This window comes from Geotrypetes seraphini, chromosome 1 (assembly GCF_902459505.1).
Source record: "Geotrypetes seraphini chromosome 1, aGeoSer1.1, whole genome shotgun sequence".
Taxonomy (NCBI): domain Eukaryota; kingdom Metazoa; phylum Chordata; class Amphibia; order Gymnophiona; family Dermophiidae; genus Geotrypetes; species Geotrypetes seraphini.
Window position 1 is genome coordinate 119108068 of NC_047084.1, and position 17774 is coordinate 119125841.

The following is a 17774-nucleotide window of genomic DNA, read 5'->3' on the forward strand; positions in this document are numbered from 1 at the left end:
ACATTTTTTCCATTGACATGAATGGGTGAAATCTGATTTTCTGTTTGTAGCTCCGCCCACGTGTGCAGGTGGGCCGCGAGACCCCCAGAACATATCACCCCAGGTAGTGAGGGATCTGCATACCAAGTTTCGTTCAAATCGGTGCTACAGCTTTTTACATTTTTTCCATTGACTTGAATGGGTGAAATCTGATTTTCTGTTTGTAGCTCCGTCCACGTGTGCAGGTGGGCCGCGAGACCCCCAGAACATATCACCCCAGGTAGTGAGGGATCTGCATACCAAGTTTCGTTCAAATAGGTCAAGCCGTTTTTGCGTGATCGCGGCACATACATACATACATCCGATTTTATATATATAGATTCTGTTTTAGTTCAAAATATTTTTATTGATTTTATAGGTATAAAATAAACAAGAATAGGCTTCTGAGAAAGCCCAACAAGAAAAAGAAGTGACAGCTCCTTTCAAGTACATCACCACAATAAGATAATATATCGGTAGCAAACATATAAGCAAACATATAAGCATATAAACTGATTTTCACAGATATACCTAAACCACTCGAGTTTACCAGTGTAGTGGATGAACAACCACTAGCAGTGGAAAAACAGGATATCACCTTAAAGGATTTATGGTTAGGTATTTCTAGAGTTGAGAGGTTTCTCAGAGAATCAATGAAACAAACATCTGATTTCTCACAGTCTGTGGTTCAAAAGTTTGAGAATGTGGACGCCAATTTAAGTTGTTTGGAAACTAGATTAGGTGTGATTGAAACTCAAAGTAACCCATTGCAATCTGTTTCACTATCTGCTGTCAAAGATTCTACGTCTTTGCATTTAAAAATGGAAATGTTAGAAAATATGCATCGGGGGAAGAATCTCCGCTTGGTTAATTTCCCAGTGACTCATTTGTTACTACCAGAAATATTATTAAGAAAATATTTTAAGGAAATACTGGGATTTTCCAATAATTGTTATCATATTCCCCAGAAGAAAAAGGAAACTGTACAGGATGTGGACCATCTGGTAACTGATGATGTTAATTTGACGGAGTTTTTGGAAGACTCTCAAGATGTTACTCAGACTCGGTCCACAATGATTCTAACGTGTGAGTGAGACAGATAAAATGTTGTTAATGAAACTTTACTTTGAAAATAGACTGACCAAGTTCTGTGGGGATTGGGTTAGTATTTTTCCTGATGTCTCAACAGCTACCTAGTTTAGAAGAAAATACTTTCTGAAATTAAGAACTAGAGTATTGGCACTTGAGGCATCATTTTATTTGAAGTTTCCTTGCAAATGTTTGGTTAAGTCACAAGACACCGAATTTGTCTTTTGGGATCCCATTCAATTGCAACAATTTTTATTAGCACGTGAACAGAAGTGAGATTTCTTTTCTTTTCTATTTTTTCATTCTTTGATGATAAATTAGGTTAGGAATGTCCATGTCCTAATTAAGTAGGGAATGATTTGGGTTCATTGGAATTCAACCCATTTCTTTGCTTTCCTTTAAAATTTCGTTGGTAAATAAGCAATATGCTCCCCCTTTTTGTGGGCTTGTAAAGGATTGTTTATTTTGCATTGTTTGTTGTAATGAAAATTTGTATGGAAACCTTTTTTTTCCTTGATATCAGTATGATATTGTAAATTTATTAAACTCTAATAAAAAAAAAAAAAAATACAAGTGGGGATGGGGGATGATAGAATGAGATGGGAACGGAGACAAAACTATTTTTACAGCAACTCTCAAGCAACCAGCAACACAGTTATCCAGCATCCACCAATCCCCATGGGTGCTGGATAATAGAGCCTACACTGGCTTTAAGAGACCAGAACAATAATATTGGAGCTCATACAAATTCTGGTCTTTTATTTAGGTCATATGCAGATTTTGCGCATTTATTGTACAAGGGAATATTAAAGTAATTCACGTTTTTCCATTTCTACTAAAAGTCTCATCTCATTATAAGCCTCGTGTCTCTTCCAGGAATGTCACTGGGCAGTAGAGCTTCTCCAGGCTTCTACACGAATACTTCACTGCAGGAGGTGGGAATAAAAGGGGAATCAGCGATGCTACCCTGCACCTTTTCAAGCAGAACTCCATCCTATAACGGGACAATTGTGGTGATCTGGAGGACAAAGAAAGCGTTTCTTGGACCACTGATCTTCCAGTGCTCCATCATGAACAGCACCTCTGGAAACCACAGCTCTAATAACTGTACAGAATGGGACAGAGAGACCCATCGCTACCGACTGGTGGGAGATCCTCGGAGGTACAACCTCTCTCTGCAGATCCGTAATGTGGCATATGATGACAAGAAATTCTACTACTGTCGTGTCGAACTCCGCAACATAAGAGGGGAAAGCTGGACAGACAAAACAGGAACCAATTTCACTGTAGTAGGTAAGAGACTTTTGGCATGACCACACTCTTATTTCCAAAAGTGGCTAAAATGGCAACTTTTGGGTCAGGAGCTGGTGGGTCACAGGACACACTGCCCAGTGCTGAGAAGGAACTGGTGCATTGTGGAAAGATCCAAATGTGCACACTGTCTCACACATATGTGAGCAAGTTTTTTCTCATAGTCTGGTTTTCAGCATTATTTTTTAAAGCTTTGAACGAGGTTTGCAGAATTAATTGTGTTGTAAATGATTATTGTTATTTTGTAATGCTGTTTTATGTTCTTTTATGTTGTAGGATTGGTAAGTTAATTTATTGTGTATGTAATGTTGTTACCCGCTTAGAATTTTAGGTTATGCAGGTTAGGAAAACCAAAAAAAACTGCAGACAATGTACAAGATGCAGGCAAAATTTATTGTACCGAAATTAGGATGCAGTAATATAAAAACCTTTTTACCAACCAAGGGACCCGACATAGTCCATGTTTCGGACAACACACCTTCGTCAGGGGTCCATGGTAAATAAGGGTCTTTTGAGACCCTTCACTTTTGGCTGCGACCCTTGGCGAACTAATCATACAGGCTTTTGTTGTTACCTTTATTTTTTGCGGTATACTTTATACCTTATTTACCATGGACCCCTGACGAAAGTGTGTTGTCCAAAACACGGACCGTGTCGGGTCCCTTGGTTGGTAAAAAGGTTTTTATATTACTGCATCTTAATTTTGGTACAATAAATTTTGCCTGCATCTTCTGTCTGCAGTTTTTTTGGTTTTCCTGGTTTGGTGATTTTACTGCATATTTGGTTGGATTTCCTTTTTTGCTCAGGTTATGCAGGTTATACATTTTTAAATAAATGTCCTGAGATAGTGACCCCTGGAGGTCTGTTTTCCTGCTAGAGTAGGTACGCTTGGTAAGTAGGGGCTAGGCTCTGAAACAAGTGACATTCCTCTTCCGGACGAAGCCAGGTCTCAACCAAGCAGAGGATATGGAGTTTATGGTGCAACGGAAGATCAGACATGAGACTTAGAACAAATGGAGAGGCAAATCAATAGACCACAAGCCATCTGAGGCCAGGAGAGGCCTGGAGAATTCAAGAAAGCCTGGGGTCTCTTAGAAAGAGGAAGAGATCATGGTTACTGCGGATGGGCAGACTGGATGGGCCATTTGGCCTTTATCTGCCATCATGTTTCTATGTCACCTGTACCTTAATAAGGGCCACATGTTGACTCTAAATCTAACAATAGTTTTCGTCTTATCACATCCTGTTTTTAAGTTATGCCTCAGTTTGTGTTTATATCATTTTCGTCAATAACGCTACCGTGAAGTGTTGGTATTTTACTATTTCTGTAACACCGTGTCTCTCAACTTGTGGGCCCCAAAGAGATTCCAGGTGTTCCACAAGAGAATCCAGAATTTTACTTTAAATTCCTTTTATAAGTATACTCTAGAATAGATGACATGTACATTGCGTGCACAAGAGTCTGTCAATGTTATGAGTATCTGCATGTGTAAGGATACAATCGCCCAGACAAACATCATTCTTCAATATGATTGGTCCTTCAAAACTAATGGCAAGTAATTTCAGTTTTATATTCTATGCAATAGTTTTTCTAACTTTAGCAACAAAGCAATCAAGGCTTTGTTACCATTTGGCTCTTCTTATCTTTGCAAACTTGGATTTTCAGCTCTGACAGAAATTAAATCGAAAAAAGAGACAAACTGGATGATGAAATGCGTGTTTGCTTGTCAACTATCGAGCCACATTTTGAGTTAATTTGCATTCAAAAACAAGCATATCCATCACATTGATTAACAATTCTATTCTATCTACTTTAGTTTCACCGCCCTGCAAACTGTCAGATCCCATTTGCATAAGCCTCGAATAGTTATGATTTTATACTGAACTTATTTTATTAAAGTATAAAAAGAGATAATATTCCGTACAATTGTCATTTTATAAACACAAATAATACAGAGAAACAAGGATCAACAAAACCCCTGTCTCCCCTCCCTTTCACAAATATCTCCTCCACTATTGTGAAAACTGAATAAACCAAATTACTACAGAATGCTACATAGAAAAATCAAGCTAACAGAATATTTCAGTCGCACATGGCAGGAATAGTGTTAGGAGAGAGCAACTAGGGTAACTGCCCCCTGGCCAGAGAGAGAGAGAGCTCTAAGCCAGCTGGAAGCTAAAGAAGCACAGCCTGGACTTTGCGGTCCCCAGTTATGTCTAATACCAGCTCTAGCAGGATACATATTTCAAATCTGAAATATTCTAATCACAAAATATAAAATAAATGAATTTTTTTCTACCTTTTGTTGTCTGGTAATTTTATTCTTCAAATCACATTGGTCTCATTGGCTTTGGGTTCCTTCTGTTTTCATTGTGGCATGACTGGCTCCTGAAGGTAAAATAGGCACAAGAGGAGCTGGGGAGGAGATGCTGAGGCTTATACGGGCGCAATTTTTTTTTTTTTACCACAGGAGTAAGACTTTTCACCGCTCCCACGGAGTGGTAAAAGGTCTTGGCCCCGTTCCCGTGGGGCGGTGAAAGGTCTTGTCCCCATTCCTGCGTTAAACCAGTTGCACATGTCTCCATTCCTATGGATTTACTGCGGTGACTCACGGTTTACCACGGTAAACGGTCCCTGTGTCATTCTCTAATGCCTATACTAAGCCCTTTAGAATTCAGACACAGTCTCTGTCTCCACCACTTCTTCTGGGAGACTGTGATCGCATGCATGCCTTATCAGACTGCGTAACAATGCCCACTTGTATATTAATCATATTATATATATAAATCCATTTACATATATGCAGGTGCTTATTTTGTCTCTAGGGCAATGGAGGATTAAGTGACTTGCCCAGGGGCAGCACTGGGATTTGATCCCACAACCTCTGAGTTCAGAGGCATCAACTCCTGTTTCAATCATAGGTCAGAAAATCCTACAGTTTAGTTATATTTGAAAGTAAAATCTTTGAATAAACAACTGTCTTGAGCTAGTGACTACACAAGGCACTTTCATGATGGCGTTGGGGGAGAAACTTTTAAGTGGCAGTCTATGAACAGCCTAAATGTTAAGATAATTGAGCCCCTTTAAGAAATAACCCAGAAGCATCAGGCTCCAGCTTGGTGGCCCAATGTTCTAAGGCAAATTGTTAGCAGGGGCATTTTACTGGCTAAGAACATCAGAATAGCCTTACTGGGTCAGACCAATGGTCCATCAAACCCAGTAGCCCAGGTATATAAGAAATAAAATTATTATTATTATTATTATTCTCACGATGGCCAATCCAGGTCCCTAGTACTTGGCCAAACCCAAGGAGTAGCAACATTCCATGCTACTGATCCAGGTCTTTCTCAATAGACTATGGACTTTTCTTCCAGGAATTTGTCCAAACCTTTCTTAAAACCAACTACACTATTCGCTCTTACCACAACCTCTGGCAATGTGCTCCAGAGCTTAACTATTCTCTGAGTGAAAAAGAATTTCCGCCTATTGGTTTTAAAAGTATTTCCCTGTAACTTCATTGAGTATCCCCTAGTCTTTGTAATTTTTGAAGGAGTGAAAAATTGATCCACATGTACCCATTCTACTCCACTCAGGATTGTAGACTTCAAGGAAGGAAAGGAGATGTCAGAGCATGGAGGGGGGAGAGATGGAAGGGAAGGAGAGATGTAGGGGGCATGGGGGAGGAAAGGGAAGGAGACAGAGATGCCAGACGATTGAGAAGGGAGGAAAAGGAAAGAGAGGAGATGCCAGAGCAGGAGGGGGAGGGAGAGATGGAAGGCGAAGAGAGAGATACCAGTGTATAGGGATGAGAAGGGATGGAGACTGAGATTGCCAGACCATTGGGAAGGTTGGGAAGGAGGGAAAGGAAGGAAAGGAGATGCCAGAGGTAGAAGGAGAAGAAAGGAGAGAGATCTCATGGCATGGGGGCAGGGAATCAGATGCCAGACCATGGGGCGAGTTGGGGTGGGAAAAAGTGAAGGTAAGGAGGAGAGATGCCAGAGCATGGGGGAAAAAGTGGAGACAGAAAGAGAATATTGGAAGGCACAGAGAAAGAGGGCAAATGCTGGATGGAATGGAGAGTGAAGAGAAGATGAGGAAAGTAGAAATCAGAGATGACAAAAGGTAGAAAAAAAGATTATTCTTCTTTTTGCTTTAGAATAAAATAGTATTGTAGCTGTATTGATAAACTTAAATAGAAAATGGAAATAAGGTACCAATTGGACTAATTTTAATACATTTTTAACTAACTTTTAAGAACATAAGAAGTTGCCTCCGCTGAGGCAGACCAGAGGTCCATCTCGCCCAGCGGTCCGCTCCCGTGGTGGCCCATCAGGCCCATTGCCTGAGCGATGGTCCCAGACTATCCCTATAACCTACCGCTACTCCTATCTGTACCCCTCAATCCCTTTATCCTCTAGGAACCTATCCAAACCTTCTTTGAAGCCTTGTAATGTGCTCCGGCCTATCACAGCCTCCAGAAGCGCGTTCCATGTATCCACCACCCTCTGGGTGAAAAAGAACTTTCTGGCATTTTTTTAAACCTGTCCCCTTTTAATTTCTCCGAGTGCCCCCTTGTACTTGTGGTTCCCCATAATCTGAAAAATCTGTCCCTGTCTACCTTTTCTATACCCTTCAGGATCTTGAAGGTTTCTATCATGTCTCCTCTAAGTCTCCGCTTTTCCAGGGAGAACAGCCCCAGCTTTTTCAGTCTGTCAGTATATGAGAGGTTTTCCATACCCCTTATCAGTTTAGTTGCTCTTCTCTGGACTCCCTCAAGTACCGCCATGTCCTTCTTGAGGTACGGCGACCAGTAATGGACACAGTACTCCAGATGAGGTCGCACCATTGCACGATACAGTGGCAGGATGACCTCCTTTGTACTGGTCGTGATACCCTTTTTAATGATACCCAACATTCTGTTTGCTTTTCTTGAGGCTGTGGCGCACTGTGCCGACGCCTTCAAAGATGTGTCTACCATCACTCCCAGGTTTCTTTCAAGGTTACTTACCCCTAGCAGTGATCCCCCCATTTTGTAGCTGAACATCGGGTTCTTTTTCCCTACATGCATGACCTTGCATTTCCCTAGGTTAAAGCTCATTTGCCATTTTTGGCCCATTCTTCTAGGTCGTTAGGTCCCTTTGCAGATCTTCGCAGTCTTCCATGGTTTCAACCCTGCGGTAGAGTTTGGTGTCATCCGCAAATTTAATAACTTCGCAATTTGTTCCCGCCTCCAGGTCATTTATAAATATATTGAACAGGAGCGGTCCCAGCACCGATCCCTGCGGAACTCCACTCGTGACCCAATGCCAGTCTGAGTAATGGCCCTTTACTCCAACCCTCTGTTTCCTGTCTTCCAGCCAGTTTTTGATCCATCGGTGGACCTCCCCTTGCACCCCGTGTTTCCACAGCTTTTTAAGCAGTCTTTCGTGCGGTACCTTGTCGAAGGCTTTTTGAAAGTCAAGGTAAATGATGTCAATGGATTCCCCTTTATCCACCTGTCTGTTTACCCCCTCAAAGAAGTACAATAAGTTTGTGAGGCATGACCTACCCTTGCAGAAGCCGTGTTGGCTCGACTTTAGCTGTCCATTGTTTTCTATGTGTTCACAGATACTGTCCTTAATCAGTGCTTCCATCATCTTTCCCGGGACCGAGGTCAAGCTCATCTGCCTGTAGTTTCCCGGGTCCCCCCTTGAACCCTTCTTGAAGATGGGCGTGACATTTGCAATTTTCCAATCCTCCGGGATCTCTCCAGTTTTTAAGGATAGGTTACATATTTGGCGAAGTGGCTCTGCTATTTCGTTCCTTAGTTCCTTGAGTACCCTTGGGTGAATGCTGTCTGGACCTGGCGATTTGTCTCTCTTTAGTCTGTCTATCTGCCTGAGGACATCCTCTTGGCTTACCTCTAGTTGGACCAGCTTTTCATCCCGATCCCCATTTACGATGTCCTCCGGTTCCGGAATATTGGATGTGTCCTCCCTCGTGAAGACTGACGTGAATAACTTATTTAACCTGTCAGCTATCTCTTTTTCCTCTTTTACCACTCCTTTTTTGTCTCCATCATCCAATGGCCCCACTTCTTCCCTTGCCGGTTGCTTCCCCTTCACATATCTGAAGAACGATTTGAAGTTTGTTGCTTCCCCTGCCAGTCTCTCCTCATATTCTCTTTTAGCTTTCCTAACCACACGGTGACACTCCCTTTGGTGTTCTTTGTGCTCCTTTTGGTTGTCCTTTGTTTGGTCCTTTTTCCATTTTTTGAACGATGCTTTCTTGTCACTTATCGCCTTTTTCACTGCAGTTGTTATCCACGCTGGGTTTTTTGTTCGTTTTTTTTGCACCCCTTCCTGAATCTGGGGATGTACAGGTTCTGTGCCTCTTGCACCGTGCCCTTGAGTAGGGAGCAGACTTTTTCTACAGACTCCATCTTCCTTGCGCTGCCGTTGAGTTTCTTTCCCACCATTTTCCTCATGCCATCATAATTCCCTTTTCTGTAGTTGAGTGCTGTCGCTGTGGTTCTTTTCACGTTTGATGATCCAATTTCCAGCTTGCACTGGATCATGTTGTGATCGCTGTTTCCTAGGGGTCCTAGCACCGCCACCTCCTTTGCAGGTCCCCCTAGCCCATTGAGGATTAGGTCAAGAGTGGCATCCCCCCGTGTTTGGAGACCAAAATCCTCTACCTCAGGCAGTGGCATAACAAGGGGTGGGGGAAAGGCAGTCTGCCCCAGGTGCAGATCCTAGGAGGTGCTCCTCTGATCCCTTTTTATATGGGGGGGGGGTTTAAAAAATGATCGGCCCTGGGTGTCACATACCCTAGCTACGTCACTGACCCTAACCCAACTTTAGAATTGCCCCCTAAAACAACCTTTCCACACGCCCAAATCCACAGAGATGCTACTGGATTATCCCCAAATGGAGACCCCACTCACACACACCATCCTGCAGAGATACTTTCCTCAGCATTATACTCTCAAATTGACTCCAACAGATGTCTACTTTGGGACGAACGCCTTCCCCAGAACTGAGAGAGACGTCTCCCTTGGACCTAAAGTCTCCCCCCAAACCAAAATGTTGGTCTGCAGGTGAAAAACATTTTCTCTCCGTCTTGCTGCACAGAATGTGGTACATTTTATCTGCACTGCTCTTACTTTACAGACGCCGTATAGGCAATAATTCCTTTCTGTATGTCTTTACAGCACGACCCAGGATAATCCGCCTGACGCTCAGTGGGAATGTCTCTGTGGGGCGCTCGCTGGAGTGTGTGGTTGAAGGATTGCCGCTTCCCAGCATCACTTGGGTCAGGCCAGAAAAGAATGAGATGCCAACGCCAGAAGAGACCAAATATGCTGAGCAGGACCAAATCCAGAGCAAGCTCTCTGTGAGTCAGAATGGGACGTACACCTGCAGAGCCCAAAACGAGTACGGGCAGGATGCGGAAGAGCTCCATGTTGGGGAGAAGCCCAGTGAGACCCAAAGAACGATTATTCTGCTGCTGCTGGGTCTACTGCTTCTGCTGGGTCTGGGAATAGCAGCTGTTATCTTCATGCACAGGAGATACAAAGGTAAAAGGAACAAAGAGGCACAACTAGGCGGCTGCCTGGTGTAAACCCTGGATGCTGGGTGGAAGGGGCTCACATCAGATTTGTTGGTTTCGGACTAAAGAGTGGTACGGGAACAAGGATTCATCCCCGTTCCCTCACGTCCACCCAATGCAGTGCGTTTATCATCCCTGTCCCCGCAGTCTTAATGTTCTTCCCCGCGTGTGTACAGAAAACCAAACATCAGCTCAATGCTAGTGATATTTTAGTCCAGACAATAATTTTAGTTCTAATTATTCACGTGCAAAACACAGAATTTTAATTCTTATTTAATTCTAGTTGTATCAGTGATGAAAATTTGTAGTTCTTATTCAGTTCCCAAAATCGCAACTGATTTTTTTTAATTATGAGCAAAAGAGACACAATTAACATAGAAACATAGAAGATGACGGCAGATAAGGGCCATAGCCCATCAGGTCTGCCCACTCTACTGACCCATCCCCAAGTCTAGTATCCTAGGGATCCCACTCCTGGTGACCCTCTAAGGGATCCCACATGCAAACATATACCGCCCTCAGAATATCACACCCCCTTTTACAAATGTCAAGCTGCTCTTAGGAATAGAATGTGCAGCTCAGCAATTAAGAACATAAGAACATAAGAAGTTGCCTCCGCTGAGGCAGACCAGAGGTCCATCCTGCTCAGCGGTCCGTTCCCGCGGTGGCCCATCAAGCCCATTGCCTGAGATCTATCTGTATCCTTCAATCCCTTTTTTTTCCAGGAATCTATCCAAACCTTCTTTGAAACCATTTAATGTTTTCTTGTCTACAACAGCCTCTGGAAGCGCGTTCCATGTATCCACCACCCTCTGAGTGAAGAAGAACTTCCTAGCGTTTGTTCTAAACCTGTCCCCTTTCAGTTTCTCCGAGTGCCCCCTTGTACTTGTGGTGCCCCTTAATTTGAAAAATCTGTCCCTGTCTACTTTTTCTATGCCTTTCAGGATCTTGAAGGTTTCTATCATGTCTCCTCTAAGTCTCCGCTTTTCCAGGGAGAAAAGTCCTAGCTGTTTTAATCTGTCGGTATATGGGAGATTTTCCATTCCCTTTATCAGTTTAGTCGCTCTTCTCTGTACTCCCTCTAGTATCGCCATGTCCTTCTTGAGGTGCGGCGACCAGTACTGGACACAGTACTCCAGATGCGGCCGCACCATTGCACGATACAGCGGCATGATGACTTCCCTCGTCCTGGTCGTGATACCCTTCTTAATGATACCCAACATTCTGTTAGCTTTCCTTGCTCACGTTTCTCGGCAGTGTGACTTTGTAAAGGGAGATGGAGTTAGTGCTTTTTCTAAGTGTAAGAACAAACCAAGAGCACATGGTCTTCCCTTCTGCCCCCGTCTGTGGTCCAAACTATAGGCAGTGGAACACTGTTTAGTTTGGGAGGACCCAGAGGCTCCGCCCTAGGCCCTAGCGGAGTCCTGCGGCACGATCTCTCACCAGCTCCCAACCCCCACTTGCTCCCGGTGCTGTACTTTTAAATCTTTGGAGGCCACGCAGTGTCAATGAGCCCCCGGAAGTAGAATGAAGGTTCTGGGGCAAGTCTGCTCGTTGACGCTACGTGGTGGCTGCCCAAAGATTTAAAAGTACAGTACCAGCAGTTGGTGGTAAAGCAGAGGCATAAGCAACCGGCGATCGCCAAACTTTGGGGATGCCGTGGCCCCTGTGGCCTCCCCTGTTCTGATGCCCATGGTCCAAACTCTCCCCTTCTCTCTCAACCCACATCTATCTTTAAATTTATTTTCTAGAGGTTGCTGACAGCAGTGATTCACAGACAAGACACAGCAGAGGAAAGGGTCCTATGAATTACTTCTGGAGCCATGGAATCGAGGGCAAAATCCTCATGTGAATAATAAAAACTGGGAAACAGAGAGTGGAGGTAAATGGACAATACTCAAACTGGAAAAGCGTCACGTGTGGAGTGCCGCAGGGTTCGGTGCTTGGACCCGTGCTCTTCAACATATGTATAAATGACCTAGAAATTGGTACGACGAGTGAGGTGATTAAATTTGCAGACGATACAAAGTTATTCAGAGTAGTGAAGATACAGAAGGATTGTGAAGACCTGCAACTTGACATAAACACGCTCGAGAAATGGGCTGCGACATGGCAAATGAGGTTTAACGTGGATAAGTGCAAGGTGATGCATGTCATATGCACGAATACAGGATGTCCGGTGCAGTACTTGGAGAGACACCCCCCCCCCCCAGGAAAGAGACTTGGAAGTTAATGAAGCCGTCCACACAATGCACAACTGCGGTGAAAAAGGTGAACAGAATGCTAGGAGATCACGAACAGATCGGAGAAGGTTATCATGCCGCTGTACCGGGCCATGATACACCCCCACCTGGAATACTGCGTCCAGCACTGGTTGCCATACATGAAGAAGGTCACGGTACTACTCGAAAGGGTCCAGAGAAGAGCGACTAAAATGGTTAAGGGGCTGGAGGAGTTGCCATACAGCGAGAGATTAGAGAAACTGGGCTTCTTCTCCCTTGAAAAGAGGAGACTGAGAGGGACATGATCGAAACATTCAAGATAATGAAGGGAATAGACTTAGTAGATAAAGACAGGTTGTTCACCCTCTCCAAGGTAGAGAGAATGAGAGGGCACTCTCTAAAGTTAAAAGGGGATAGATTCCGTACAAACGTAAGGAAGTTTTTCTTCACCCAGAGAGTGGTAGAAAACTGGAACGCTCTTCTGGAGTCTGTCATAGGGGAAAACACCCTCCAGGGATTCAAGACAAAGTTAGACAAGTTCCTGCTGAACCAGAACGAACACAGGTAGGGCTGGTCTCATTAAGGCACTGGTCTTTGACCTAAGGGCCGCCGCAGGAGCGGACTGCTGGGTACGTGGACCACTGGTCTGACCCAGCAGTGGCAATTCTTATGTTCTTATAGAAGACAAGTTTAAAGGCAAGTGGGAGAGGGGAGGGGAGTGGAGGGTGTTATGCCTGGCTGAGGTGAGTGTGTGGTGCAATGGTTAGATCTACAGTCTCAGCACCCTGTGTTTGTGGGATCAAATCCCATGCTGAATCACAGTTACCGGCTGCTAGAGTCCACCTTGGAGATCAGCGCCCAAGAAAAGGATCTGGGTATCATCGTAGATAATACGATGAAACCTTCTGCCCAATGTGCAGCGGCAGCCAAAAAAGCAAACAGGATGCTAGGAATTATTTAAAAAGGGATGGTTAATAAGACTAAGAATGTTATAATGCCCCTGTATCGCTCCATGGAGCGACCTCATCTGGAGTATTGCGTTCAATTCGGGTCTCCTTATCTCAAGAAAGACATAGCGGTGCTAGAAAAAGTTCAAAGAAGAGCGACCAAGATGGTAAAAGGGATGGAACTCCTCTCGTATGAGGAAAGACTAAAACAGTTAGGACTCTTCAGCTTGGAAAAGAGATGGCTGAGGGGAGATAGGATTGAAGTCTACAAAATCCTGAGTGGAGTAGAAAGGGTACAAGTGGATTGATTTTTCACTCCGTTGAAAATTACAAAGACAAGGGGACACTCGATGAAGTTACAGGGAAATACTCTTAAAACCAAATGGTGGAAAATTTTTTTCTCAAAGAATATTCAAGCTCTGGAACACGGTTGTCAGAGGATGTGGTAAGAGCGGATAGCGTAGCTGGTTTTAAGAAAGGTTTGGACAAGTTCCTGGAGGAAAAGTCCATAGTCTGTTATTGAGATGGAATATTGCTACTCCTTGGGTTTTGGCCAGGTACTAATGACCTGGATTGGCCACTGTGAGAACGGTCTACTGGGCTTAATGGAACATAGGTCTGACCCAGTAAGGCTATTCTTATGTTCTTAAGTGGTTCAGGCTTGACAACCAGTGGTGGGACCAGTGAAGAGAGTCCTTAGGGCGTGTGTCTTCAATAAGACGGCTGAGGAGGTGGGAGAACCCTCATAAGAACATAAGAATAGCCTTACTGGGTCAGACCAATAGTCCATCAAGATAAGATGGAAGTGCTGGAAGATGGAAGTGCTGGAAGAATCCAAGTCTGAAGGCAGCCTTGAAAATCCTGGGAGCATTGGCCAGAGTTCTGAGAAGCATCCAGTGGAGGGACCGGCTGGGATAGTGGTAACCAGTGGAGTGATCAGTAAATGGCACCGGAAGCTGCTGTAGACCTGGAGGGCCAATGGGGGGTCAGAGGAAGGACTCTTGAGAAGACCTGGAGAGATGGAGTCCAGGGAGGACTTGAGAATGATCATGAGGAGCTGGGAATACCTGGTCAGGATTTTAAGGAAATGTATAGTGTGTGTATTTAACCCTGTATGTTTGTGTTGTGTTTTAACAGAGAATCAAGGCGCATGGGGGTGGATATGTGACAAGTGTTACCGCTCGTCCCGGTCGCATGACGACAACATCTTGACTAACAGAATGTCCAAAGGACATCCAACCTTAGGACGCCTAACTTTATACTCCATTTTCAACCACAGAAATGGCCAAGTCCAAGACGTCCAAACCCAGCTATTTGGGCGTGAGAAGAGCCTGCCTTGTAATGGACTGGCCACATAGACATCCCAACAAAGCAGTGGGACACCTTAGAGGACACTGCTGTGAACTTCAAATAAAGGGTTCCAGACATACATCTCACAATATACCCCTTATTATTTATGGTGAGCCCTACAAAACTCCCCCCAAATCTATTATACCCACCTATCTACCACCCTAACAGACATGGCTGCAGGTAGGGTTTTGGTGGCCTCACACTTTCCACCCTAAGTGTAGTGGTTGGAGTGTCTTATGGGCCTGGGTCCTCCTCTCTATGGCTCATTAAGACACCTTTGTGATGCTCCACTAACCTTTCCCATACCAGATGCTGCTGTTCTAAAGACAGTTATGCACTGTTTCACTCAGATCTTTGTGGGGTAGAAGGGAGTTAGTGACCACTGGGGGAGTGTGTGGGGGGTCATTTGCTGAGTTTGGGTACCTTTGTGGCACTTAGATGCATCTAAAACAGGTCTAGCCCAAAACATCTGTTCTGTCTAAAATGTCCTGGGAAAGGTACGATTATCGCCACAAGATGTCCAAGTCGAAGCCACCCAAAGTCCTCCCAAAACACCCCCTAGATCTCTGGATACCCAACAGACATCTAGACAGTTGGTTTCGAAAATTGGCATTTGGATGTCCTGGCGATTAGGATGTCAAAGAGGCGACTTAGGATGGTTTTTGGACATCTTTATTGTTTGATTCTGAGCTCCATAGGCTGTATTCACTGAACAGCAAACTTTAGGATGAAATGATGTACTGTTGGCATGATGAGGTTTGCAATAGCAAAATTCTATTCCCAGTTGTTTTTTGTTTTTTTTAATTTTTTATCTATGAAACCCAAAAAACAAAATCATAGATTCACAATTCAACAAACAACAAAGTTAATTCCAAAGTATCAGCACATAAAATCACCTTGTGAATCCTCACAACCCCCAATCCCCCACCCACTAAGCCCCTCTCCCCTCCTAAAATCCCCCTCCTTCAGAACAATCCAACACGTAAACATCCAACAGAAGCTCTCAGGCAGTATGGAAAGCAAGAAAAGAGAAGTGGAAGGGGAAATACCCCCATAACCCAGCTGCTCCCACTAAGAGACTCCAACAGATGTCAATCAAACAGTCGCCCTCCAAGTCAGGGAAGGATCTCACATCTTATGATAAAGGGGCATAGTGTGACGTCGGAGCGCCGTCAATTTGGACAGATTTAAATAGTCCAGGCGAGCACAAACTCTTTGCATGTCTGGTAAACTCTTGCGTTTCCAACTAGCAGCAATTTCAAGACGTGCTGTTGTTAACATATGGAGAGAAAATCTATGCTCTGAAGAGAAGTAACCTGGAATCGGGGCATTTAACAAACAGCAAGCCATCAGCAAAGGGCAATGCTTTCTCACAACAGTAACCAAGAGCTTACGCACCTTTTGCCAAAAGCGTTTCACAGCAGGACACCACCACCAGACATGGCAAAAATCACCTCGCTGCCCACACCCACGCAAGCAAAGCACAGATCCAGAATGATAGATCTGAAATAACCAAACAGGGGTGTAATACCAACGATAATAAAGCTTATATCCATTTTTGATAAAAACATAAGACACAGAAGTGGCAAACAAAAATTTATAAAGGCGACGCCAAGAAGACTTAGGGAGAACCAAGTCATCCTCCCTATTCCCAGTTTTGCCGTTTCATGTGGTTTACTCTTACATTCCCGCTTCTACACTGTCAACACAAATGGCACCATGTCCGCTCCTTGGAAAATGACTTGCGGAGTTCCGCAGGGATCACCCCTATCCCCTATTCTCTTCAACATCTATATGTCTTCCCTGAAACTCTTCCATCTACATATGCTGATGACATCCTTGTCCTCCTCGAGACAGACTTGAACCTTACCAACCTCTCTAAGAACATAACAGCATGCATAACGAAACTTCAATCCTTTCAGTACAAATGAAACTAAACGAGTCCAAAACAAAACTACTCTGGCTCGGCCCAAAATTAGAACAGCTGTCTACCCCCTTCTCACTGCCTTCTGGCGCCACACTGAAGCTTGAGTTCTCAAGCAAAGTTCATTATCAACTCTTCTCTTTCCTTCAATGACCATCTCAACTCCTTGGTAAAATCATGCTTTTTTAACCTCCACATGCTGAGGAAAGTGAGATCCTGCTTTCGCCAACAACATTTTGCCGTCCTTGTTCATTCTATCATCTTCTCCAGACTAGACTACTGTAATTCCATCTATCTAAGTCTTACTAAAAAAGTCTTCAAAGACTTCAGCTAATTCAGAACACCGCGGCCAAGTTGATCTTCGCAAAACGCAAATTTGATCATGTTTCCCCACTTCTGTCCGAACTCCACTGGCTCCCAGTAATTTCCAGGGTTCATTTTAAATGCGCCTGCCTAGCTTTTAAGATTCTCCCTCCCCTAATCCCACTATCTTGGAACTCCTCGAGTCCTGACACCACCAGGCCCACCCAAAAACTTAAACTATCCTTCCCCTCGCTAAAAGGTATCCTCTATGCGGGAAAATTGGGAAAATCTCTCTTCTTCAGAATCACAGGGCTTTGGAATAATCTTACTGCCCCACTATGGAATCAGGGCTCCTTTCAACTATTCCGTAAGCACCTGAAAACTATGCTCTCCTCCCCCTATACTCGACCACCAAACCCATTATGTTATTCCTTCCTATATTAAGCTCTTGTAAATCGTGCCGAGCTCTATAATTATGGAGAGGATGCGGTATATAAACTTAAGGTTTAGTTTAGTTTACTGAGGAATTGTCATTTGCATCTCCCGTCCACTTTTACTTTTAACTGCAAAACATCAAATAAGAACATAAGAACATAAGAAGCGCCATCTCCGGATCAGACCTTCGGTCCATCAAGTCCGGCGATCCGCACACGCGGAGGCCCCGCCAGGTATACACCTGGTTTATTTATAGCCACCATATCTTTATATGCCTTTCTCAAGGAGATATGCATCTAGTTTGCTTTTGAAGCCTGGGACTGTCGATTCCGCAATAATCTCCCCTGGGAGAGTATTCCAGATGTCCACCACTCTCTGTGTGAAGCAGTATTACTACTATTATTATTATTAATTATTTCTATTGGTTAGATGTTATCCATGCGTCATTTGTGACGTTTTTAAATCAGTTTAATTAAAGACAGCGTCCTTTGCCTTTTCTGCTGCTCCCCCCGAGTTCCAATGACCCTTATGGCCACCAAAGTAAGTGATTCTGTATGATATAATATAATATATATATGATTGAT

The 17774-nt window shown here is 43.9% G+C and overlaps 1 protein-coding gene across 3 annotated transcripts in view; it reads left to right on the forward strand.

Moving 5' to 3' along the window:
* Positions 1-17774, forward strand: part of LOC117356888 (sialic acid-binding Ig-like lectin 15) — a 54249-nt gene that overhangs the window by 20783 nt on the left and 15692 nt on the right. The window contains exons 2-4 of one of the 3 annotated variants that reach the window (XM_033936779.1): positions 1984-2400; positions 9612-9977; positions 11761-11884. In XM_033936779.1, coding sequence (XP_033792670.1) covers positions 1984-2400; positions 9612-9977; positions 11761-11861 — 884 coding nt within the window. In that variant the 3' untranslated portion in view covers positions 11862-11884. Of the gene's footprint in view, positions 1-994; positions 1105-1983; positions 2401-9611; positions 9978-11760; positions 11885-17774 lie in introns of those variants that run through there. The other 2 variants (XM_033936769.1, XM_033936759.1) reach the window with 2 other exon arrangements.